This window comes from Danio aesculapii, chromosome 3 (assembly GCF_903798145.1).
Source record: "Danio aesculapii chromosome 3, fDanAes4.1, whole genome shotgun sequence".
NCBI classification, from domain to species: domain Eukaryota; kingdom Metazoa; phylum Chordata; class Actinopteri; order Cypriniformes; family Danionidae; genus Danio; species Danio aesculapii.
Genome location: NC_079437.1, coordinates 14,184,134 through 14,207,651, shown reverse-complemented (window position 1 = coordinate 14,207,651; position 23,518 = coordinate 14,184,134). Strand labels below are relative to the sequence as shown.

Here is a 23,518-nt window from a genome sequence, read left to right as displayed (position 1 = left end):
AAGAATCTTGGTGTGACTCTGGAGTCAGATCTGAGTTTCAATAGTCATATCAAAGCAGTTAGTAAATCAGCATACTATCATCTCAAAAACATTGCAAGAATTAGATGCTTTGTTTCCAGTGAAGACTTAGAGAAACTTGTTCATGCTTTTATCAGCAGCAGGGTGGATTACTGTAATGGCCTCCTCACTGGCCTTCCCAAAAAGACAGTCAGACAGTTGCAGCTCATCCAGAACGCTGCTGTAACAGGTTACAATATCAAATCAATCTGGACATCAGAAGCCTAGGATTCGACTACTGGAGGTGATGAGCATTTGCTGAAAAAATGACAGAAACTACTATATAGGTAAGTATTTGAAATGTTTATAGATATAATTTTCTGCAGATCTTTCCCCAAAATAAAATTAACAAAATACGATAAACAATCAAAACACAATAAAACAAAATAAAGTTCAATTGAAATTACATTGAAAATGTAAAGAAAACCACTTGTTCAGAATCAACAAACTCAGTATTTCTCATTTCACTTCAAAAGGAAAATAGTTTGATTTCCAAGTGTCCGTGCGCTGGTATTAGTTTTTTTTTTTTTGTTTCCTTTTTTTAATCAGTTCTCAGAAAAAAAAACCACGAACAGTCTCTATCCAGAAACGGAAAAAAACTGTCTTTTACCTTGAGCTGAAAAAAATAATAAGTATTAAAGTACTCTCCTGGTTCAGTAGGGTGGATTTCCAGTTTCCTTTTCTAGTGTCCGAATAGGTTGGCTCGCCATCAATGTGAATCAGTCTTCAATCAAAAACACCAAAGAAAAAAAACCTGACCTGTACAAAAGGCCAAAAGCATGACTACATTTAGTCAATGATATCATCATATCAGGTAAGTATTTCCACATACAAGCAAATAACATAATAATCATTACAATTAACCTGTATCTCTTCTATTTTTAGGCATGAATACAAGGCGATATGCATGTGAACATACACGTGAAGGGAAATAATAACACGTGGAGACAACTAAATACAGTATATATCACACAACAGCAAAATAAACTCTTGTTTCTCTACAAACTGTGTTTGTTAGTCATTTAACATTAAATTCAAAGTGTTTACAAAGTAATTAAACTCACCATGTCCATATATTCACTCCTCAACAACACAATGATGCAATTTTCCCATCGATCGTCACAGGAACAATTTAATGACTGAATCCTCTTCAAATACTTCTCTATGAAAGCTTTTTGTAAGTTTCTCGAACTAATTTCAAAGTTATAATCTGATTTCACAGTTTAAATCATCAAATCTAGCGATCTCACCCTCTCTCTTCCTCCACAGTCTGGCGATCTCTTCCCACTGCGTCAGCAAGCGCAAATCCCTCCCACACATCACTGATTGGCTAAACCAATAACATGTGAATATTTCACATTATTATTTTTAAACAATTTATTTCTTATTAAGAACATTTTAGAACAATGAATCCACAGCTATATGTTGTTTTATCATGTTGTTTTATCCCCTGATCATTTATATTATTTTATAAATGTACAAATATAACCCTTCAGTAATCTGGGTTACATCCTCCCCCACTTAACTGTGCACGTCTCGTGACAGTTTAGAATAACTCAACATATTATACATCCTGTATGGAGGATTTCCCTGGTAAATCATTCAGACTTTCACTATTATCCAATGCATTAAGCAAAACGGTGTTTAAGCCTTGGAAAAAGGAATCCACTACGTGCATTAAAGGGTTTCCAAGCTGTGGATAGGTAAGCATTTTAGGACCCTTTCTTTGTCTAGTTGATCGTCTGGGAAGGTCTTCTAAAAGATCATTCCCCTCCTCGTCAGAGGTCTGGGTCTGTCCACTACATTCCTCTTGAGAATTTTCTTGATCATTAACTGACTTTGCATCAGGAATTGGACTTGACTCAGTGATCTCCGAGACATTAGGTAAGGAGTCTGTTGGAACACCAACAGGTAAGTGTTCTCTTATATTTTCAGTAGGTGGAGCTTGCTCTGGAACATCCGCAGGTAAGTCACTACTTTGATCACTCTGAGCTACCTTGTCCACTGAAAGTGAATGAATAACCTCAGGGTTATGAGGGACCTCATCAGAGACATTCGGCCTAAGCACTTGGTGAACCGTAGTAAATCTTGTCTCATCAATTGGATAAGCTCCACACATCATTTCAGGAATGTCATTATCCATCTCAAGAACAGAAACTGAACTGTCAAGGATCTGTGAATCAGGATTCTTCTGAGTCTTATGTCTTACATTAGGTTTACTCACAACTGGATCTGGGATCTTGGAAGCAGGTAAGAATCCACAGGGAAGCAAAAGATCTCTATGAAGAGTACGAAGTGGACCATCTTTTGTTTCTGGCCGGACAGTGTAAACTGGTAAGTTAGCAGCTTGTTTTACAACAACATAGATGTCAGATTCCCATCGGTCAGCTAGCTTATGCTTTCCACGGATGCGTACATTCCTCACTAGAACACGATCTCCGACTTCCAAAGAAGAATTAGTTACCCGTTTATCATACCGGATTTTGTTCTTTTCAGCAATCCTCCGTGCATTTTGTGACGCAACCTCATAACTTTCCTTAAGATGAGATTTAAGACTTTGAACATACTGTGAATGAGACACTTGTTTACAGTCTTTACATGGCAATCCAAAAGCAAGATCAAGGGGCAACCGAGGTTGACGGCCAAACATCAACTCATATGGAGAAAATCCTGTAGACTCGTGTTTAGTACAATTATATGCATGTACCAAGGGTTTGACAAAATCCTTCCAATGACTTTTGTCCTTTTCTTCCAATGTTCCGAGCATATTTAACAAAGTCCGGTTAAACCGTTCCACAGGATTTCCTCGAGGATGATATGGTGTTGTTCTAATCTTTTGGATTCCCGCAATTGCACAAAGTTCCTTGATGGTATGAGATTCGAAATCTGGTCCTTGGTCACTATGTAACCGCTCAGGGAAACCATAATGCACAATGAACTGATCCCATAGGCACTTTGCAACAGTTCTTGCTTTCTGATTCGGTGTTGGCATGGCCACTGCATACTTCGTAAAGAAATCGGTAATAACCAAGATATCACGAGTATTGCTCTTATCTGGTTCAAGAGAAAGAAAATCCATGCAAACAAGTTGTAAGGGTCTTGTGGCTTGAATGTTTACTAAGGGCGCACTTTTCTGCGGCAAGGATTTCCTACGTACGCAACGACTACAAGTCTTAATTTTGTGCTCCACTTCAGTTCCCATCCTTGGCCAATAGAACCTAGAACGGACCAAATCTAGCGTCCTTTCTGTTCCCATATGACCCATTTGATCATGTAGACTGTTCAAAGCAAAACTTCTAAGATCCTCTGGCAAAACCAGTTGGAAATTGACAGAGTCTCCTTCTCGTCGTCGTCTGTACAGAACTCCATCTATCAACTCAAGACGGTCCCATTCTCGTAAGTAAAATGGAAGATCTGGATATTCTAGTCGTAATGCAGGCAGAGGTTTTTCACCAGATTCCATGCACATCACTACCTCACGGATGACAGGATCACATCCCTGCCGTTCAGCCAAGTCTTCCTTCATAAGAAGAGGTAAAGCAGCTAATCCGTTTAGACTATCCTCTTGTTCGAAACATTCCGGCACAGCATCAGGATGGATTGCCAAAGATTCAACTAGAGTGACACCAGAATTATCACTTTGTTGGACAGAATGCTTCTCACAAATAGCTCGGATTATATCTCTATCAGTATTCTGTGGATTCTCAGTATCCATGGTATGATACTCCACGAACTTATTGATCCTTTCAAACTCCTTTACCGATAACTGGTCTTCTGGCAATGATTCATGTGGTCGCCTAGACAAACTGTCTGCATCAACATTTTGTTTACCAGCCCGGTACTGTAGCCGAAATGAGAATGTTGAAAGTGCAGCAAGCCACCGGTAGCTGGTAGCATCCAATTTAGCTGTCGTCAGAAGGTATGTCAATGGATTGCTATCTGTTATGACAGTAAATGTGCCGCCATAAAGATAATCATGAAATTTCTCAGTTACAGCCCATTTAAGGGCAAGGAACTCGAGTTTATGGGCCGGGTATCGGGCCTCGCTATACGACAAGCCTCTACTAGCAAATGCAATAACACGTTGTTTTCCATTTTGCTCTTGATATAATGCAGCTCCCAATCCTGTGGTGCTAGCATCGGTGTGAACAACATAAGGAAGTTTGGGATCCGCAAAACCCAAGACTGGAGCAGTAGAAAGCTTTTCAATTAGGGTTTCAAATGCTCTCTGGCAAGTAGCTGTCCAACGTCCACCAAAGGGCTCTTTTGGATCATGGTATTGATATTCCTTTTCAGCTTTCTTACAACTCTTCCTCGAGGGTGGATAACCAGAAGTCAGTTCATTTAAGGGCTTTGCTATCTGCGAGTAGTCTTTAATAAACCTACGGTAGTAGCCTGAAAAGCCTAAAAATGACCTTAACTCCTTAAGGTTCCTTGGACAAGGCCAGGTCTTTATAGCCTCAATCTTTTCAGGGTCTGTTGCCACGCCTTGCTCGGATACTACATGACCCAAGTATCTAACAGAGGTCTGAAAAAAAACGGCACTTTTCTGGTGAAAGTTTTAGCCCATACTCCTTCAGACGAGCAAGAACTTGTAGCAAACGTCTCTCGTGTTCCTCAAGGGATGCAGAAAAGACAATCAAATCATCCAAAAACACTAGCACTTCTTTCAGGTTAATGTCACCCATACACTTTTCCATCAACCTTTGGAAAGTGCTTGGGGCGTTGGTTACCCCCTGGGGCATACGATTAAATTCCCAAAACCCCAGGGGACACACAAAGGCGGTTTTCAGTTTGTCTTCCTCTGCAACCTCAATCTGATAGTAGCCAGATTTTAAGTCTAGTACAGTGAACCACTTGGATCCATTTAAAGCTGAAAATGTCTCATCAAGGTTCGGCAAAGCATATGCGTCCTTGATTGTTTGAAGATTTAACTTCCGATAATCGATGCAGAGTCGTACATCTCCATTTTTCTTTCTGACTACAACAATTGGCGAAGAAAAAGGGGATTCTGACTCGCGTATGACTCCACTTAAAAGAAGTTCCTGAAGGTGTTTTCTTACAGCCCCAATATCACGTGGATGAATTGGTCTAGCACGGTGTTTGAACGGGGATTCATCATGTAATTTGATGCAATGTTTCATTTTTTGTGTATGTCCAAAATCCAGATCATGTTGAGCAAAGACTTCTGGCATCTCACGAAGTTTCTTTGTGATTCGATCCTTCCATTCCTGTGATAATGGAGAATCACCAAAATTTAAAATGAACTCTCCTTCTTTGATCACTTTGGGCTCATCACTTTGGAATCCCTGTTTAGGTATAGCGTTGTCAGAAGAAAGCACTGACTCCAAAGCATGGATCTCTGCAATGACACACCTCTGTGGGATAGTGATATTGTGATCAGTCTCATTTGTGAGAACCACAGGAAGATGGCTATATCGTCTAGAAGGGAGAGTAAGTAAGCAATTTTTCACCACAATTCCACCAGGTAAGAAAGATATGGAGGGGTGTTCCACTACAATCCATTTATCAGTTGGAAAGCCATGCATATGGGCAATGCCCTCTAAAACGACAGTTTGGCCAGCCGCCATGACTTCTGGTACCTTACTCCTCAACCTTATTTGACCAAGAGCACCAGCATTATGTTTGTGCCGCAATCTGATGGTATTCAGGACAGTTCTGTAGCCAAACAAGGAAGGCTGGAAGGTCATAGAACTCGTTTTCAAGTGTTCATCATAAAGAGTGTCCAAAGTATTTGTCCCTATAATAATTAAAGGCATGGTGCAAGACTCTGGCTCTGGAACCACCAAAGCGACAGTAGGTAATTCAACACTTGTCCCAATAAACTCTGCAGGAAAAGTTATATTCAGTTCTATGTACCCAATGTAGGGCACAGAAAGGCCATTCGCACCTTCAACTTCCAACAAATCAGAAATGGAGTTGATGGGGGTTTCTGAAAGGTGTTGGTCATAAAAGGATAAGGGAATAGTTGTAACTTGGGAGCCTGTGTCGATCAAACAGTTACATTTCTGCCCTAAAATAGTGACTTGTGCGATGCATCTTTCACCAACCAACCCTCTGGGTAATTTGCCATCTTTTATTTTCGAACTATGGCTTTGCATAGAAGCTTTAGTTTTAGGGGGACACTTTAATGTTTCAGTCCCTGGCTGTCCCGCAACAGGAACTGGCTCTGGTTTAAAGCAGCCTTTGCCATATTGTTTTGAGATTCCCACTGGGACTGTTTCTCCCTTAGAAGTTTACGCTTTTCAGCCACAAGTGCTGGATTGGGCTGTGAATCACAGGAGGAGGCAATGTGGCCATCTTCCCCACATTGAAAACAGTACCATGGCCTGGGTTTGTCAGTTTGTTTATAATGCATAGGCATTGTAGATTCAACACTTGGCTTGGTTGATTTTTTGTCTTTGAAAGCTTTCCGATCTACGGTTTGTGATGCCAGTTTCTTTGGGGCCTCAGATTTAGTAGCGAGTTTAGCTAATTGGCTCTGTAGAGTGGCTATCTGTTTTTTAAGCTCCTTAGCTTCTGTTGCTAATGACAACACATTGCAATCTGTACTTTGCTTAGGTTCATCGCATACCCAGATCCTCTGGGTGTTCATCAGTGCACGCTGCTTGGAACTACCTAGATGTTGCTTCATACGAATGGTTTTTGCAGTATGTTTATCTTCCTCGGTTCGTAACATCAATAATAGCTGCGCAAAAGTAGGAGGATCATCTCGTTTTTGTGCCAATCGCAGGTCAGCTATTAAACCATCATCCCAGCAGCCCCGACAAAATTGTTTCAAAAGGTGTCGGTCTGCTTCACTGGCCAACACACCACCACGCTTGATTGCTATGTTCAAGGCTGCCTGAAGCCTATACAGGTAGGCCGAAGGTTTTTCTCCTGCATCCTGCAAGGTATTCATGAATTTAGCAAAAAGTTCATCACCATCTTCGACTGTACCAAAGGCAGAATCTAGCAACTGCAGGTAAGCTGATGGAGCAGCGTCAGCGCTTAGTTGTTTAATGAAATCAGCAGCTGGGGGCAAAAGGCTATCTAGAATCTTTCTTGAACCATGAAGATCAGATATTGCAGGATCCTTCAGAACAAGATCGACACTAGAACGCCATGTGTCATAATCTGTCTCATTAGCAGGACGAGGTTTCCTACCAGAAAACAGTCTGAGTCGCATGGGTATGTGTGCCTGAGCAACACCTTCTCCACTCCTCACCACATGTTCAACAACCAACCTCTGTACTTCTGGTGGGTTAAGTATTGTGGGGGAAGTAAGAGCTGAAGAATCAGCGACATGAGCAGCAGTTTGATGCATTTCCTGGTTTCCTTCGTTGCAAGGCTGAGCCATAACTGGAGATGTTTTGCCACTAATTGGCTCTTGACCAGATGGTGTAATAGGGGGTTTGTCAGGAGCTTCAGATACAGAGCTTGCAGGAAGAACTACAGCACTCATTTCTGTTAGCATTTCACTCAACATTGCTTCAAAATTTGCCCCACTAAGTTTTGCGATTTCTTTCAATCCCTTTAAGTATGATTTGGTAGCACTACCCCCTAACTGTTGAGTGTACACACTGGATAAGGATCTCACTAAATAAGTGATATTTGGATCACTAGTCAACTGGTAAGTATATGGCAACAGGGGCTCTAAAGACTGTAAAGCACTGCCACTGTCAAATTCAATAATCACATCCTGATTAAACTCAGATTCAGGGTCTTGAATTTTAACCGATCTAACAATAGAACCGTGTTTTTGCAAGATTTTTAGAAATTCTTCATTATCTGCTGTCTCAGTTTCCCCACTAATTATAACAGCATTTGGGATTTTGATACCTTCCTGCATAACTACATCCATTTTAACAGTGAAATGATTATTCCAAACACCAATAGTATTTTAATCACCTGTCAGTTCTCAGCAATACAGCACCACCTCCTGGCTGGCTCGCCAATTTTATGTAACAGGTTACAATATCAAATCAATCTGGACATCAGAAGCCTAGGATTCGACTACTGGAGGTGATGAGCATTTGCTGAAAAAATGACAGAAACTACTATATAGGTAAGTATTTGAAATGTTTATAGATATAATTTTCTGCAGATCTTTCCCCAAAATAAAATTAACAAAATACGATAAACAATCAAAACACAATAAAACAAAATAAAGTTCAATTGAAATTACATTGAAAATGTAAAGAAAACCACTTGTTCAGAATCAACAAACTCAGTATTTCTCATTTCACTTCAAAAGGAAAATAGTTTGATTTCCAAGTGTCCGTGCGCTGGTATTAGTTTTTTTTTTTTTGTTTCCTTTTTTTAATCAGTTCTCAGAAAAAAAAACCACGAACAGTCTCTATCCAGAAACGGAAAAAAACTGTCTTTTACCTTGAGCTGAAAAAAATAATAAGTATTAAAGTACTCTCCTGGTTCAGTAGGGTGGATTTCCAGTTTCCTTTTCTAGTGTCCGAATAGGTTGGCTCGCCATCAATGTGAATCAGTCTTCAATCAAAAACACCAAAGAAAAAAAACCTGACCTGTACAAAAGGCCAAAAGCATGACTACATTTAGTCAATGATATCATCATATCAGGTAAGTATTTCCACATACAAGCAAATAACATAATAATCATTACAATTAACCTGTATCTCTTCTATTTTTAGGCATGAATACAAGGCGATATGCATGTGAACATACACGTGAAGGGAAATAATAACACGTGGAGACAACTAAATACAGTATATATCACACAACAGCAAAATAAACTCTTGTTTCTCTACAAACTGTGTTTGTTAGTCATTTAACATTAATTCAAAGTGTTTACAAAGTAATTAAACTCACCATGTCCATATATTCACTCCTCAACAACACAATGATGCAATTTTCCCATCGATCGTCACAGGAACAATTTAATGACTGAATCCTCTTCAAATACTTCTCTATGAAAGCTTTTTGTAAGTTTCTCGAACTAATTTCAAAGTTATAATCTGATTTCACAGTTTAAATCATCAAATCTAGCGATCTCACCCTCTCTCTTCCTCCACAGTCTGGCGATCTCTTCCCACTGCGTCAGCAAGCGCAAATCCCTCCCACACATCACTGATTGGCTAAACCAATAACATGTGAATATTTCACATTATTATTTTTAAACAATTTATTTCTTATTAAGAACATTTTAGAACAATGAATCCACAGCTATATGTTGTTTTATCATGTTGTTTTATCCCCTGATCATTTATATTATTTTATAAATGTACAAATATAACCCTTCAGTAATCTGGGTTACACTGCGGCCAGAATTCTGACCAGAACCAGGAAATCAGAGCACATCACACCTGTCCTCAGGTCTTTACACTGGCTCCCAGTCACATTTAGAATAGATTTTAAAGTATTATTACTGGTCTATAAATCACTAAATGGCCTAGGACCTCAATACATTACAGATATGCTCACTGAATACAAACCTAACAGATCACTCAGATCTTTAGGATCAAATAGATTAGAAATCCCAAGAGTTCAGTCAAAGCAGGGTGAATCGGCTTTCAGCTACTACGCCCCTCGTTGCTGGAATCAGCTTCCAGAAATGATCAGATGTGCTCCAACATTAGGCACATTCAAATCAAGACTGAAAACACATCTGTTTAGCTGTGCCTTTACTGAATGAGCACTGTGCTACGTCCGACTACTATGTTTTTCTCTTCTTTTTAATTCTTTTATAACACATTTTATCAGCTTTTATTTTATTTTTATTCTTACCATTTTTATGTTTGTTTTTATTTCTCTTATAATTGTTTCTTTTATTCCTGTTTATGTAAAGCACTTTGAATTGCCACTGTGTATGAAATGTGCTATATAAATAAACTTGCCTTGCCTTAACAGAAATAATGTACAGTATAGAATATAAAGTCATAGTGCAGTGGAAAAAGAGTTAATATTGTGTCTGACTCCCGTGAGCTTGGAGGACTGCATCCATACATCTCTGCAATGACTCAAATCACTTATTAATAAAGCCATCTGGAATGGCCAAGAAAGCGCTCTTGCAGGACTCCCAGAGTTCATCTTCAATGCCTTCTCCATCTTACCCCAGACATGCTCAATAATGTTCATGTCTGGTGACTGGGCTGGCCAATCCTGGAGCACCTTGATCTTCTTTGCTTTAGGAACTTTGATGTGGAGGCTGAAGTATGAGGAGGAGTGCTATCCTGCTGAAGAATTTGCCCTCTCCTGTGGTTTGTAATGTAATGGTCAGCACAAATGTCTTGATACCTCAGGCTGTTGATGTTGCCATCCACTCTGCAAATCTCTCACATGCCTCCATACTGAATGTAACCCCAAACCATGATTTTTCCTTCACCAAACTTGACTGATTTCTATGAGAATCTTGGGTCCATGCGGGTTCCATGGTGATGATTGGGATGGAGTTCAACAGATGATTCATCTGAAAAATCGACCTTCTGCCACTTTTCATCAACTAGAAGTTATTACTTGTTGCTCTTACAACTGGGATCGACAACAAGACTGCTGTCAGGTATTGTATAAAGATATACTTCGATATTTACATTTAGTCAACATATTTACGTATATATGGCCTTATATTACCATATGGCCTTTAAATATACTGTGTGTTTGTCTTTGAAGTAGAGCCAAAAACATTTATTTTGAGATTTCCCAAACAACCATTAAATGAATAGTGAAACAATTTTATGAAGTGTGATTATAAGACATAGAATGAATTCATTTTTACCATTAGAGGCTAGACATATTCACACACTGCTGCCACACAACTGTGTTTAAACCCTTAATAAAAGCGATTTTTTCATTACAGATCCCCTTTAACGGTCATTTTAAAGACTAATAATTTATCTTCGAAACACAGTATAAGATTTTACTTTTAATGAAACCAGACAGATACCGTCTCTCCATTGAAAGTGCGTTGATCACGATGTGTTAAATCTACTTAATGTAAAAATACTGCTTTGTAAAAATGTGTACGCTAGACGGTCTTGAACCTTGCTTGATTCATTTGGTTCTTGATTATCACTGTGCAGCAGCAGCTCTGGGATTATCAGTTTTGTAGAATTAATTTGTTATATAAAAGACGACGTGCTCATGTTAGTTCTCGCAAATCAGAAACAAACCAAAAACAAAAGCACGAGTCTACACGACAAAGAAACAACTACTCGACTTCAAAAGAGTCTTAAATCTGTGTTTTGATTTAATATAAATGAATAATTGTTTATTGATTATTTTCTCAATTCGCCATTTGTAAATCACAAAGGCTTTCCTTCTGCCACGTACATTAACAAAACACATTCAAACCAACCACAACATCAACAGCACAGTCAGACCTGCAGAAGCAGAGAGAGATATTAATGTAGATCATCCTTATAATAACACACACTGACAGCACGGTCTGTGCGTCTCACTACTCGATGCACAATTTATCTTTACAAGCTATTCGGATTAATTTCTGCATGTGGAGAACTCAACTGAATCTGCTCATGTGTGTTTTGAATGAGATCAACTCAAATTTACCAGAGAAAAACATTTGAAATGCAAATTTTTGTGCATTTTATTTGCATCCTGGTTTTGTTTCTCTTTCCAAGAGCTGAAACCAGCATGCAGCACTTCATACCTTCAGGTGTGTTCAGGTGTTGTTGCCTTCAGGTGTTGTTGCCTCTTTAAAGACGGAAACGACACTTAAAGGGATAGTTCACACAAATGACTCACTATTAACTTATCCTCAAGATGCTTCAAACCATAATGAGTTCATTTATTCTGCTAAACAATTCAAAACAAGTCATTTTAAAGAAAGCTGGAAACCTGCAACCATCGACTTCCATAGTAGGAATAGCAACCACTTCCAACATTCTTCAAAATATCTTCTTTGTTAAGGTTTGAAACTATTAAAGGATGACAGAATTTTCATTTTTGAGTGAACTATCCCTTTAAATGAGCCCTACACGCATGATCTTTCCTGAAAGTAAGCAAGCGTAGAACAGAAAGAGTGAAGCTAGTGTGTGTATGTGTGTGTGTGTGTCTAGTTTTGGGGTCACTGTGGGAGCTGCAGGAGTGTCCCCTGTCCGGACGGGAGGTAGGTGACGTTGCGCGAGCGGCTGAGCTGGAAAGCGATGTCCTCTGCCGCCTCCAGCTTACGGAGCTCCACCAAACCGTCGCCAGCTTCAGCCAGAGAGTTGGCGATCAGCAGCGCAGCCTGAGAGTCCCCTGCGGCTGAGATGATGGCCGCCTGCTTCTGCTGCTCCGCCTGACACACAAACACACCGCAGAACATCATTAAACTAAACATACTGATTTTGTTGCTAGTTTCGTGGTGAACAGTTCATCTGTGCACGTCATTAAAAAAAAAAAAAATAGTTTGCTCTTGTAATCTAAAATTGAAATCTGAAAATGCACTTCCTGTTTGTTTTCGGTTAAATTCTCAGATTACGTCTGTCTGAGGTATTGGGCGTGGCTAACATACTTAACCACACCCCTTCAACAGTTTTGACGACAAATAGAAATGGTGAGGAGCAGGAGGTGTCTGTTAGGTTGTAATAACTCTCCCCAAAACAGATCTTTCTGAATGAAATGGCTACTTTATTCAACCAATCAGCTTGCAGTAGACAAAAAAAGCCACGCCCACTGTTGGCTCATTTAATATTCTGTTTCTCTAGGAACTGCATCACAATACATAAAAAAACAAGGTCACAGATTCCGGTTCGTGTGGTCTTCAATCACCTGCTGAGCATGGAGAAAATCGAGACTTTTGCTTTTGATATTTAACAAGATGCTATATTTTAATATGAAGTATCAACTATAAATGCCTATAATATCATAAATTAAAATGATCAATATACACTACTGATTAAAAGCTTGGGGGTCAGTATGATAAAAAAAGAAAATCGATACAATCGAGTCATGATGTTGCTGGAAAATGACATTAAAGACAAGTAAATTGTTACAAAATATTTCTTTCAAATAAATGCTGAAAAGGTGGCACGGTGGCTCAGTGGTTAGCACTGTTGCCTCACAGCAAGAAGGTTGTTTGTACGAGACCTAGCTGGGCCAGTTGGCATTTCTATGTGGAGTTTGTATGTTCTCGCGTGGGTTTCCTCTGGGTGCTCCGGTTTCTCCCACAGTCTAAAGACATGCGCTATAGGTCAATTGAATAAACAAAATTGGCCGTAGTGTATGTGTGTGAATGAGTGTGTTTGGGTGTTCGCTGCATAAAACACATGCTAGATAAGTTGGCGGTTCATTCCACTGGGGTGACCCCTGATGAATAAAGGGACTAAGCCAAAGGAAATGAATGAATGAATGAAAAATGTAATCAATTTTAGGGCTGTCATGATATTAAATTTAGGTTGATTAATCGTTCAAAAAGTAAGTTGTAATTATGGCAATTGTCTGTTTTGGAACCCATATGAAAATCTCATTTATGGTCACATATGAATATATATATATTTCTAAATAACATATATGTATACAAGTGCAAATTTATAATTCTTAAGGCCCTTGCACTCTGGGATGATTTTTTTGCTTGTGCTTCTCTCCAACGCCATGTGACTAAAAAGCACACCAATGTGAGTGTGCACAATGACAGACAAAAAAAAAGTGCTAATACATAGCCGAAGCCATGGGCTATGTGTGTAACCTTTCACATCATTTACACCAGCAGTTTTCAACCTGTGTGCTGTGGCTGCTGTTATTAATAGAAAGAAAGAAAGAAAGAAAGAAAGAAAGAAAGAAAGAAAGAAAGAAAGAAAGAAAGAAAGAAAGAAAGAAAGAAAACGAACAGACATACAGACATTAAAAATGTCTAGCCATAATTTGATGTACAATTAAATAACGAAAAATAAAAAGTTGTTCCTGTGCAATCACTATTCGATGTTGCCAATTGGTTTTATAAACAACCCCCTAATTTAAAATATGTTTGCTACAATACAGTCAATATAAGGGCTGTGCTATTTGGCTAAAATCAACATTTTGATGAATTGAACATTATAACTCAATTACGATTAATGAACGACTATTTTATTTATTTATTTTTGTCCTTATAGTTCACTGACGAGTTTGTACAGTAAATATGCTCACATATTACAAGTGAGAGGTTATTGAATGAAGAGTGCATTACTTGACTTTAAAACAATTGAAGGAAACACACTATCTACTATCTATGATTATTTATTGAACATCAACATTGAACACGTGAAATTAAAACCCACTCTCTTCATATTTCAGTTCAAATTACATCAGACGTCGCATACAGAAGAAATCAATGACCTTTACGGGACTTCTAATCAAAGTGACATTTGGCTCATGTTTCTTTGTGGCTCTTACCTTCTCCACAACAAATCTGGCTCTCTCGGCCTCCTGCTGTGCGACCTGCTTCATCTCCACAGCCTCAGTGAACTCCTTGCCAAACGTCAGATGCGTCTGAGGAGAGAAAACATAAGCATGAGACAAACGAGGAATAATAAACTCATCAGCTGAGAAGAAGAGAGGTGTTTTACCAGAGAGACGTCATCTAGAATGAGGCCGAAGGTGGAGGCTCTTTCTGTCAGATCCTCACTGACCTGTCTGGACACCAGCTCTCGCTGAGTGATCAGCTCACCCGCATCAAAACGGGCCTGCGCAAATACACACACAGACACACACACACACATTACTAATCTAACTTCAGTTTCATGTTCTGTAGATCAACACTATTATTCACATTTATAGTCACAAGTCTGGAGTCTGTACTTTTATGAGCATTTGGAAGAAGTCTCTTAAACATTGTGCTGTTGGGGATGCTTTCATCAACTCTGGGTGGATTTTGAGTCTTAATTTGGACACAACCTTCTCTGTGTTTCAGCAAATGGAATGATTTTTGGAGACAAATCTCATTTTGACATATTTTGGGGAAATGCTTTTAATTTTTTTTTTTTAATTCAACAATACACTCTGGGCAAATTCACTACGCTTTTGTTGTGTTGGTGGGTATTTTTGCCCCATTGACTTTCATTATAATGACATTATTTGATTGCAAAGCCATGATATAATCCTGCATTCTTGATTGTTGCTGGTTTTCCCTATTGGGAAGAGGTACAATTTTAAACTCTTACTGTTGATCATCAGTTGTAGTCAATCAATCAAAGATCAAAACTTCATAATAATGGAAGTCAATGAGGCAAAAACAGCCACCAACTAGGGTTGGGCGATGTCGACCAATTTGGCATCGTCCGATGTCTAATGTTAAACATTGTGATGGACGATAACATCGATGTTAATCATTTTTACGGCATGACTCTGGCATGAATAGGCAGAATGATCTGTCGTTATAATGCCGTAGACAAACTTGGTTGGTAAAAAAGGTGCACAACCAACAAAAAACCAACCAACAGTATTTGAGGTTTTCGCTAAAAATGACCAAGTACAAGTGTAAAAGTGAAAGATTGAAGCAGTGTGCTGACGCTGTGACACGTTACCTGATAGATTCAAAAGACTGAAGAGTCGTTAGATAGAAACAAGATTAATTAAATATCACGTTTAACAACTATAGGGAGACGCCATCCAGCGGTAGCCTACATCCTTGATAAACTGTCAGACATGCACTGCTCTCTGGGGTTTTGAGCTCAAGACTGCTGGAGCTCAGACGCACGCATATGCTACAGCGCATGACAATGTGTGTGGTCACGTGATGTGCGTTTTTATTGGTATAGTGTTGACAGAGATCTTTTCAGAAATGCTAGATGAAACGCCAGTGTGGATGTGGATAATTTTCGTTCTAAAATGCCATTTTAAAACTAAGAAATTAGTGTAAACAGGGCCTAAGAGTGTATTTTTCGTAAGCGGGTTGCAGCAAAGGCTCAGCATCGTAATGTCTATTGGCCATCGCCGATGGACGATGGCATCGTCTATTGACCCAACCCTACCACTAACATAACTGAGAGGTAGTCAACTTGAACAGTACACATGGGTTAGGTCCAACAATGCAATATTTGTTTGTTTACTGCCACATCAGCAACTTATGGCTATTTCAAGGCAAAATCAACACATAAAAGACATATTACATAACAATAACTTCAATAACAAGTTCATTATTTAATAAGAGTTGACATTAAATAAAAAAAACATCACAATTTACATTATAAATAATTATATGATTTTCAGTTCAATTTTTCATAACTTAAAATACTGTAAAAAAACAAAAAAAACCTTCATTTTAAATCTGTTTTTAAAGTTGAAACCTAAAGCCCCTTTAATTTACACAACAATGATAACTTCATATCGTCAACTAAAACCATACAAAATCAGATTTGAAATTTCTTATTTCAGAGTGGATATTAAATAATAGTTTTGAATGCTACTGCTGAATGACATTTTTACAATGTGTATTACTGCAGTTAACCACTTTTATTACAAAAAAATTATGTCAAAAAATCATGCTGCAATGCAATGGTTTGTCTACAATGTGACATAACTTATTTGATAATTATAGAAGACGTTCTGACAGCTAAAGTTCCTGGGTTAAAATGTCAAACACACACAAATATAAAGCATTAACGTTGAAACAAAACATGTTAAACAACATGTCTTAAAGAAAAATTAATAAAAGGTGAAACATTAAAAAAGCATCTATGCTAGATCAAAATAGAAAAATTTATGAAGGTTGAGCAAGAAAAGAAACTGCATTTATTTGATCAAGAATAAAGTAAAAGTGATAATATTGTAAAATATGTAATGTTTTCCTGTGTATTACATTATACTTTAAATCATATCAGTTAATATATCAATTTATATATTTTATGGATGAAATTAAATTTATCTGAAAAGTTCCACTCCTCAGTCTCATGCGATCCTTCAGGAATCATTTCAATATGCTGATTAATCAACATATCAGCAGTGATGCTCCTTAATATTTTGTGAAAACTGTGATATTTTAAAGTATTCTTTGATTAACAGAAAATCTATTTATAATATTTTATAAGAGGCTTTTATTTTTAAAACCAATCTTCTTTAAAATCAATCTATTTAATCTCGTTTTATTTCAATTCATCTTTACTGAATAAAAGCCTCCCTTTCTTTTAAAATCTCTTGCCGGTACCCACCACTACAGACTTCAGCACTTCAGTGGTGATGGAGGGCAGAACTCTCTCATCATAGTCCTCTCCGATACTGGTGAAAATGCGCGGCAGCTGTCCTGCAACTGGTCTGAACAGGATCCTCAGTGTGATGTTCACATTTTGCAAATCTGTCAAAGTCAACAACAAACCATTAGCCAGTTTCCAATGTTTGATTAGTAAAGATTAATAAAAAAAAAAGTCATCATACTGACAAATAGATATAGGCTGTATCCAAAATATACCCTTATAGTGCACTATTTTAGGGAGCAGCCATTTCTAGTGGTGCCCAAAATCATAGTAAATGTTCTAAAGTGCACTCAATCAATCCCACAATCCACCACAACAACAAGCGTACAATTTATGTACACTCAACAGCTAGAAAATACCCAAAATGCATTGTGAGAATCAAATGAATTTCCATGTCTGACCACAACATGGCCTCCCCAATGGAATCCTATGGGTGCAGGTTTCAAATTATAATATTACTTAATTAAAATAATGTTTTTATACTTGACAGAAGTCAAAATACTTTTCTTCATTACTAATAGGCTAAGTGGTAATGAACTATCACAGGGCCGAAACAAGAAGTTTAAAGACTAATACGTCTGAGGGATTTACCAACCAGCAAGGCACAAACAAGTGGACTGACTATATTAGTGGACTGATGTAGGGAATAGTGCTTAAGAGGTGATTTAGGATAAAGCAATAGACAAACATAAAAGAGCAATCAGAAAAGGAGGATCTAAGTGAAGAGCTGAGCAGTTTGACGCACCTTTGCTACCAGTAATGACGGGCACATTGCGTGGTCGAGACCTGCAGTCAAAGATGATTGGCTTCTGCACCCAGGGTATAAGGAAGTGTGTGCCTTCCCCAACAACATCATCCTGAACACCTCGAAACCTGTCGAAGATTACAGCCCTGTGTCCCGCATCCACTGCAATGAGAGAAACACAGATCCAAACAACTCGTAATATAACACATTAACAGTTCAGCCATGAATAAAACATTTCACTTACACAGAAGGATAGTTAACCCAAATTTTAAAACTCTACCACCATTTATTTATCTATCATATGGTTGTTGCAAGACCGTTTAAGTTTGAGGTAGATACACTGAAAAAAACAGCAGTAGCTCGCAACTTAAGCTCGGTAATTAATCGATTTTATTTTTTAACTGGAATGTGTAGTTTTCATTTAATTGTTTGAGTGAAAATCAATTATCACTAACACATGTGACGCTCCATTATGAGCTGTTGTAGTTTCCTGTGTATTCACCAATTTTTTTTCTTTCCTTCACTTCGTCAATTGGTGAAGTTTTTTTTTTTCGTCGCAACTTTCACCACCAGCTTGCTTGGATTGGGACATGTGCATCGATGGATTTGCTCTTCAGTGTTTGGACTTTCAACAGTGAAAATTAAACCACACTGAACTAAACTGAACTTCAATTATGAAATCTGGACACAGTTTCAATTTACATTAATCTTCTATGTGAAGCTGCTTTGACAATCTACATTGTAAAAAGTGCTATAGAAATAAAGATGAATTTAATTGAACAAACAAACAACATGGCAGCGAGCTGGAGAAACTTGGAGAAATGTTGCGCTTTATGAAATAAAAAAAAAAGAACAAGGCCACAGAAATAAACCTGCCAAAACACACCACAATTCAGGGTTCTAAGTAACGCGATTATTGTTTGTTTTTTCGTGAAAGGAAAAAAGAGAAAAAGGGGATATTTTAAAAACGCAGTATCGCCCAGTCCTATTTGCAACTTAATTAGCCACTAACATAGACTGTAGTTATACTTATCTACAAAATATATATATCTGTAATTCCATAAAATAAAACATTTTAGGCCTTGATCCAAATTGCGTTTTTGTGACTGATGCTTTAAATGCAAATGAAATTTTGGTCTTTCCAAAAGAGGGTGGCGCTACAATTGTCTATCCGTCAGCATAGTGGCAAATTCAAAACATGTCTAACGATGTCTCGATGGAAAAACTGAAAATGTGAAAAGAAGTGTCTCAGGAGTTTTCTCCCCATAGACTTCCATTCATATGCATGCAAATGCTTCAGACCGAAAACTGAAAGCTTGTGCAAATTTCACATTCACTGCATTGCAAAGTTCAAGCTTGGTGAACTGACCTGTGAAAACCGCATCATGTGATTGCGTGAGACCAATTGAAGATCAAAACATGATCTCTCTGGAGAGAAATTGAAAATATGGACCAATTGCTCTAATCAATTGTTTCTAATCATCTTTTTTACTCCCTCCCCTTTTCACAAAGCCGTACGACTGAAGTTTGCATGCTCAAACTCTAATGTGACTGTGGCATAAGGTGTTTTTTGTGCACCTAAAACTAAAACTCTGGCATTATCTTCAGCAGATGAAAACTCTAATGGTGGACGGCTGCTTCTCACTCAGGGCTGTTTATGCTAATGAGGGAAAGATTGTCACTTTGTCCCTCCGATGACACGTACAAAGTGAGAATGTCAATCAACGTGTTTTTGTGAAGTGCGATTATTAAAAATAAAATAAATTATTTTTACCATTAGAAACTGGTTATATTCACACACTGTTGCCACACTTACAAATGTTTAAACCACTTACAAATAGGGTTGTCACAATACTGGAATTCCAATCGATACTTCAGTTTTAAAAACGTTCATTTCCCGCTGACATTTCAAAGTCAAAGTCAGCTTTATTATCAATTCAACGACATGTACAGGGCATACAGAGAATCGAAATCGTGTTTCTCTCAGACCCTAGGTGCTTAACACATAATATTAATACAAAAAGTAGAATTTAAAAAAAAATTACAATGAATACAATTACATGTATAATACAATCTAAAAATATAAGTGAAAATAAACATTTGTAAGCAATACAGTTAAACTTAAGGGCAAAAAATACAGTATAATGTCAAACAGTATATACATATAGGGAGGTAGTATGAGGTAACTAGCAGTCCAATGTTACACAAAGTGACCGGTGTAGTATGCGTGTGTATGTGTGTGTTGATTTGCTATTGTGTTCACGTGCTCAACGGAAACGACTGTGATTGGCTGTGAAGGTCATCTGTTCACCCAAGATAGATACAGGGACACTGGAGTGTTTCAAAGTCACGTCGATCAGCTGGTTTGTCTATAAGCTGACATGCAAGCGATCCGCTGATGAATCACGGCTTTAAAACACTCCAGTGTCCCCGTATCTGTAATTACATTCAGTCGGTGAACTGATGACCTTCACGACCAATCAGTCATTTCTGTTGAGCACATAAACAAAATGGCAAATCTGCGCCGTTTAAGAATGCACTCAACAGCTCTCAAATTGAAATTTCAGAATCGATTGGTACCAAATTCCAGTACCGTGCAACCCTACTTACAAAAGTGAATTTTGCATAATGGGTCCTCTTTAAAACCCAGGATATTCACAAAAATTCTATGACCTATGGGAACCCTGCATATAAAAATACATAGACGTAATTATGATATTATCCCTATCACCTATTAAAATCCCGAATATTAATAAAATTACATCACATTTAAGTTTGACTTCATTAGAATACTTCTAGGAATTAAATGCTTGAACCATTTCAGCCATTGTTTTACAAAACACATCAGGAGTTATAACTCACCATTGTAAAGAGCAGAGTTAACTACACCTCCTCCAATGGCCAAGGCCAATCCCAGCTTCCCAATGGACTCAAAGAGCTTCGCCATGACAACAAAGTGACAGTCCTGTGGAGAAAAAGACATTCATCTTCAGTAACTCATCATGGTTGATCTCGTGTGCATGTAAAGGCCTTGAATAATCAAACCAATGCTAGCCGGTTTAGCCTTGACTCTGCCAGTGACATCAATGTAACGTGCTAATCTGATCTCACTTTAACCGGTCACGGTAAAAATCACTGGTAAATATGCACAATATACATGTATACGATTTAAAAAACATTTGCTAATACAATAACACATGTGAGACACATCAACAGGCATTAAAACGCTTCCGCAGTAGTGAACTTCAATCATTTATTAGCCTGCTACACGTTAATGATGTAACTGTCATGCAATAGCTCCCACAAACACCCACACATCGTGTTTATTTCACTTTCATGTAGCGGCATTATAATTACTGATGTTTTGTGAGTAAAACAAAAAGTTTAAGTGCAATAATGAATTAAATATAAGTCTCTTACAACGTGAGCACTTACCCACTGCGCTGAATGATCACAGTGACCTCCACCGGAGCCTGCGCAAGAAACACATGAGCAGGTGGAGCTTGCGCATGCGCAGAACAGTGTCAACATTGATTTCTCTGATTGCACAGAAGGACACGAAAAAAACGCCCTCTTGAGTAAGGATGATTTTTATTGGTGCACATCTCACGTTGCTTTAGAATGAGGTCTGGGTTCACTGCAATGCAACATGTGGGCGTTATTTCTGCTTAAAGCGATGGTTCACCCCAAAATTGAAAATGTATAAACGTATTTACTTCCTCTTAAGTAATTTTAAACCACGTTCAAACACTGAAAATATATTTTCAACAATGCGAAAAATGTGTAACCATTGACTTCCATAGGAAAAACCAATAGTATGGAAGTCAATGGTTACCGGTTTCCAACATGTTTCAAAATAACTTATTTTGTGTTCAAAGAAAGACATTCATTCATTTTCTTCGGCTTAGTCTCTTTATTCATAAGGGGTCACCACTCACCACAGCAGAATGAATCGCCAACTATTCCAGCATATGTTTTACACAGCGGATGCCCTTCCAGCTGCAACCCATCACTGGGAAACACCCATACACTCTCATTCACACACACACACTCTACGGCCAATTTAGCTTACCCAATTCACCTACACCGCATGTCTTTGGACTTGTGGGGGAAACCAGAGCACCCAGAGGAAACACACGCCAACACGGGGAGAACATGTAAACTCCACACAGAAATGCCAACTGACCCAGCTCGAACCAGCGACCTTCTTACTGTGAGGCGACAGCACTACCCACTGCGCCACCACGCCACGGAAAGTAAGACATGTTTGTGACAATTTAAGGATAAATAAACAATGACAGAATTTCCAGTTGTGGGTGAATTATGTCTTTAACTTTTGCAGTTGTCTGATATACAAGTTTTTAATATTAAATAATTGGGTGTTCTGCTACAGATTAAGTAACATATGTATATTAAAAGTAATATTTTATTTCTTTTTTATTTTATTGTTGTTGTTGAAAGTGAGGGTGGTCTAAAATTGCTACATTTTTCTACTGCTTAACTACTAGTCTACCACATGCTGTATAAAAACAGTAGAGGAAGTTTTTTTTCAAGCGGTGTACTTAAATATGGAGGACAAAACCTGCAAAAACAATAAATAAATAATTAAATAAATGCGCGATATATAAATGAGTAAATAAATCCTAAATACAAATATTACATAAATATGCAAATAAATAAATAAATGTATATAAAATGTATATAACATTACACAAATGTCTGGGAAAAAAAGTAAATGCTAAACTGAAAGTTTGATTAGGGTTGGAGCAAAACTGTGCAGAGCTGCGACCCTCAAGGAATCGAGTTTGAGGCCTATATGCTTTAAAGTCTATATGCTCTAAAGTCTATAACTATGTCTATATATAATAGCTTTAACTGTTAAAGTAATTAGTTAAAGTTATTAATAACTAATGAAGTTATGGTAGCCCACAGATTTTTAGCTCATCATTTAGTCAATTTATTTGTGTAATAGTGTGTACATTTATATTTAATCAGTTCTTAAATTAATTTCAGTAATATTATTGACTAATATGAAAATATTCATTTGATTTATTTACAATACAGTTTGTAAAGTTATATTTTCTAGATATGTTACATGAGAGACTTGCTTTTTTTTTTTTACAAAATAAATTGGATCTAATTGGATTTGCATTGTAAATATAAAACAAAGTTAAAAAGGTATTAATTTAAATTTCATATACTGCGTTTTTAGTTATGATACTCCCAAAATCAAAAATGATAAATTCACAGATTTTTTACAAATTTCTCAGCAGAAATAGCAAAAAAAATAATAATAATAATAATAAAATAAATGTCCACAGATACTTTCTGGCCCAACTTATAACCTTAACTATTCTGATTTTGATTATAATGCAAAGTTACTTCTTATTGTGATAAAAGCCACTGTAATAAAGTGTGTAAGCTGAACATGGTGGTTGAACGAGTATTTGAACATGGTGAGCGATCCCTTTAAATTATAATGCTACTTCGAAACAAGACAATATAAACATGCAGAACATGACTGTACACCCCCTACAGTAAGGCACGTGATACAGTGACTCCAGCTCCGGGAAATCCT

The 23,518-nt window shown here is 37.7% G+C and overlaps 3 protein-coding genes across 3 annotated transcripts; all 3 read right to left on the bottom strand.

Moving 5' to 3' along the window:
• Window positions 1–341: 341 nt before the first annotated feature.
• Window positions 342–3,772, bottom strand: LOC130220936 (uncharacterized protein K02A2.6-like). Its single transcript, XM_056453208.1, has 2 exons — window positions 1,122–3,772; window positions 342–816 (listed from the first exon to the last, which is right to left on the bottom strand). Exon 1 carries the CDS (start codon window positions 3,770–3,772, stop codon window positions 1,622–1,624), a length of 2,151 nt encoding a protein of 716 aa, XP_056309183.1. The 3' UTR covers window positions 342–816; window positions 1,122–1,621.
• A 2,433-nt stretch (window positions 3,773–6,205) lies between these two features.
• On the bottom strand, window positions 6,206–7,522 carry LOC130217394 (zinc finger CCHC domain-containing protein 12-like). Its single transcript, XM_056449499.1, has one exon. It carries the CDS (start codon window positions 7,520–7,522, stop codon window positions 6,206–6,208), a length of 1,317 nt encoding a protein of 438 aa, XP_056305474.1.
• A 3,746-nt stretch (window positions 7,523–11,268) lies between these two features.
• On the bottom strand, window positions 11,269–21,471 carry phb (prohibitin). The gene is made up of 7 exons (XM_056453206.1): window positions 21,376–21,471; window positions 20,803–20,905; window positions 17,941–18,102; window positions 17,154–17,296; window positions 14,574–14,690; window positions 14,401–14,496; window positions 11,269–12,325 (listed from the first exon to the last, which is right to left on the bottom strand). Exons 1-7 carry the CDS (start codon window positions 21,469–21,471, stop codon window positions 12,113–12,115), a joined length of 930 nt encoding a protein of 309 aa, XP_056309181.1. The 3' UTR covers window positions 11,269–12,112.
• Between the last annotated feature and the right edge of the window lie 2,047 nt (window positions 21,472–23,518).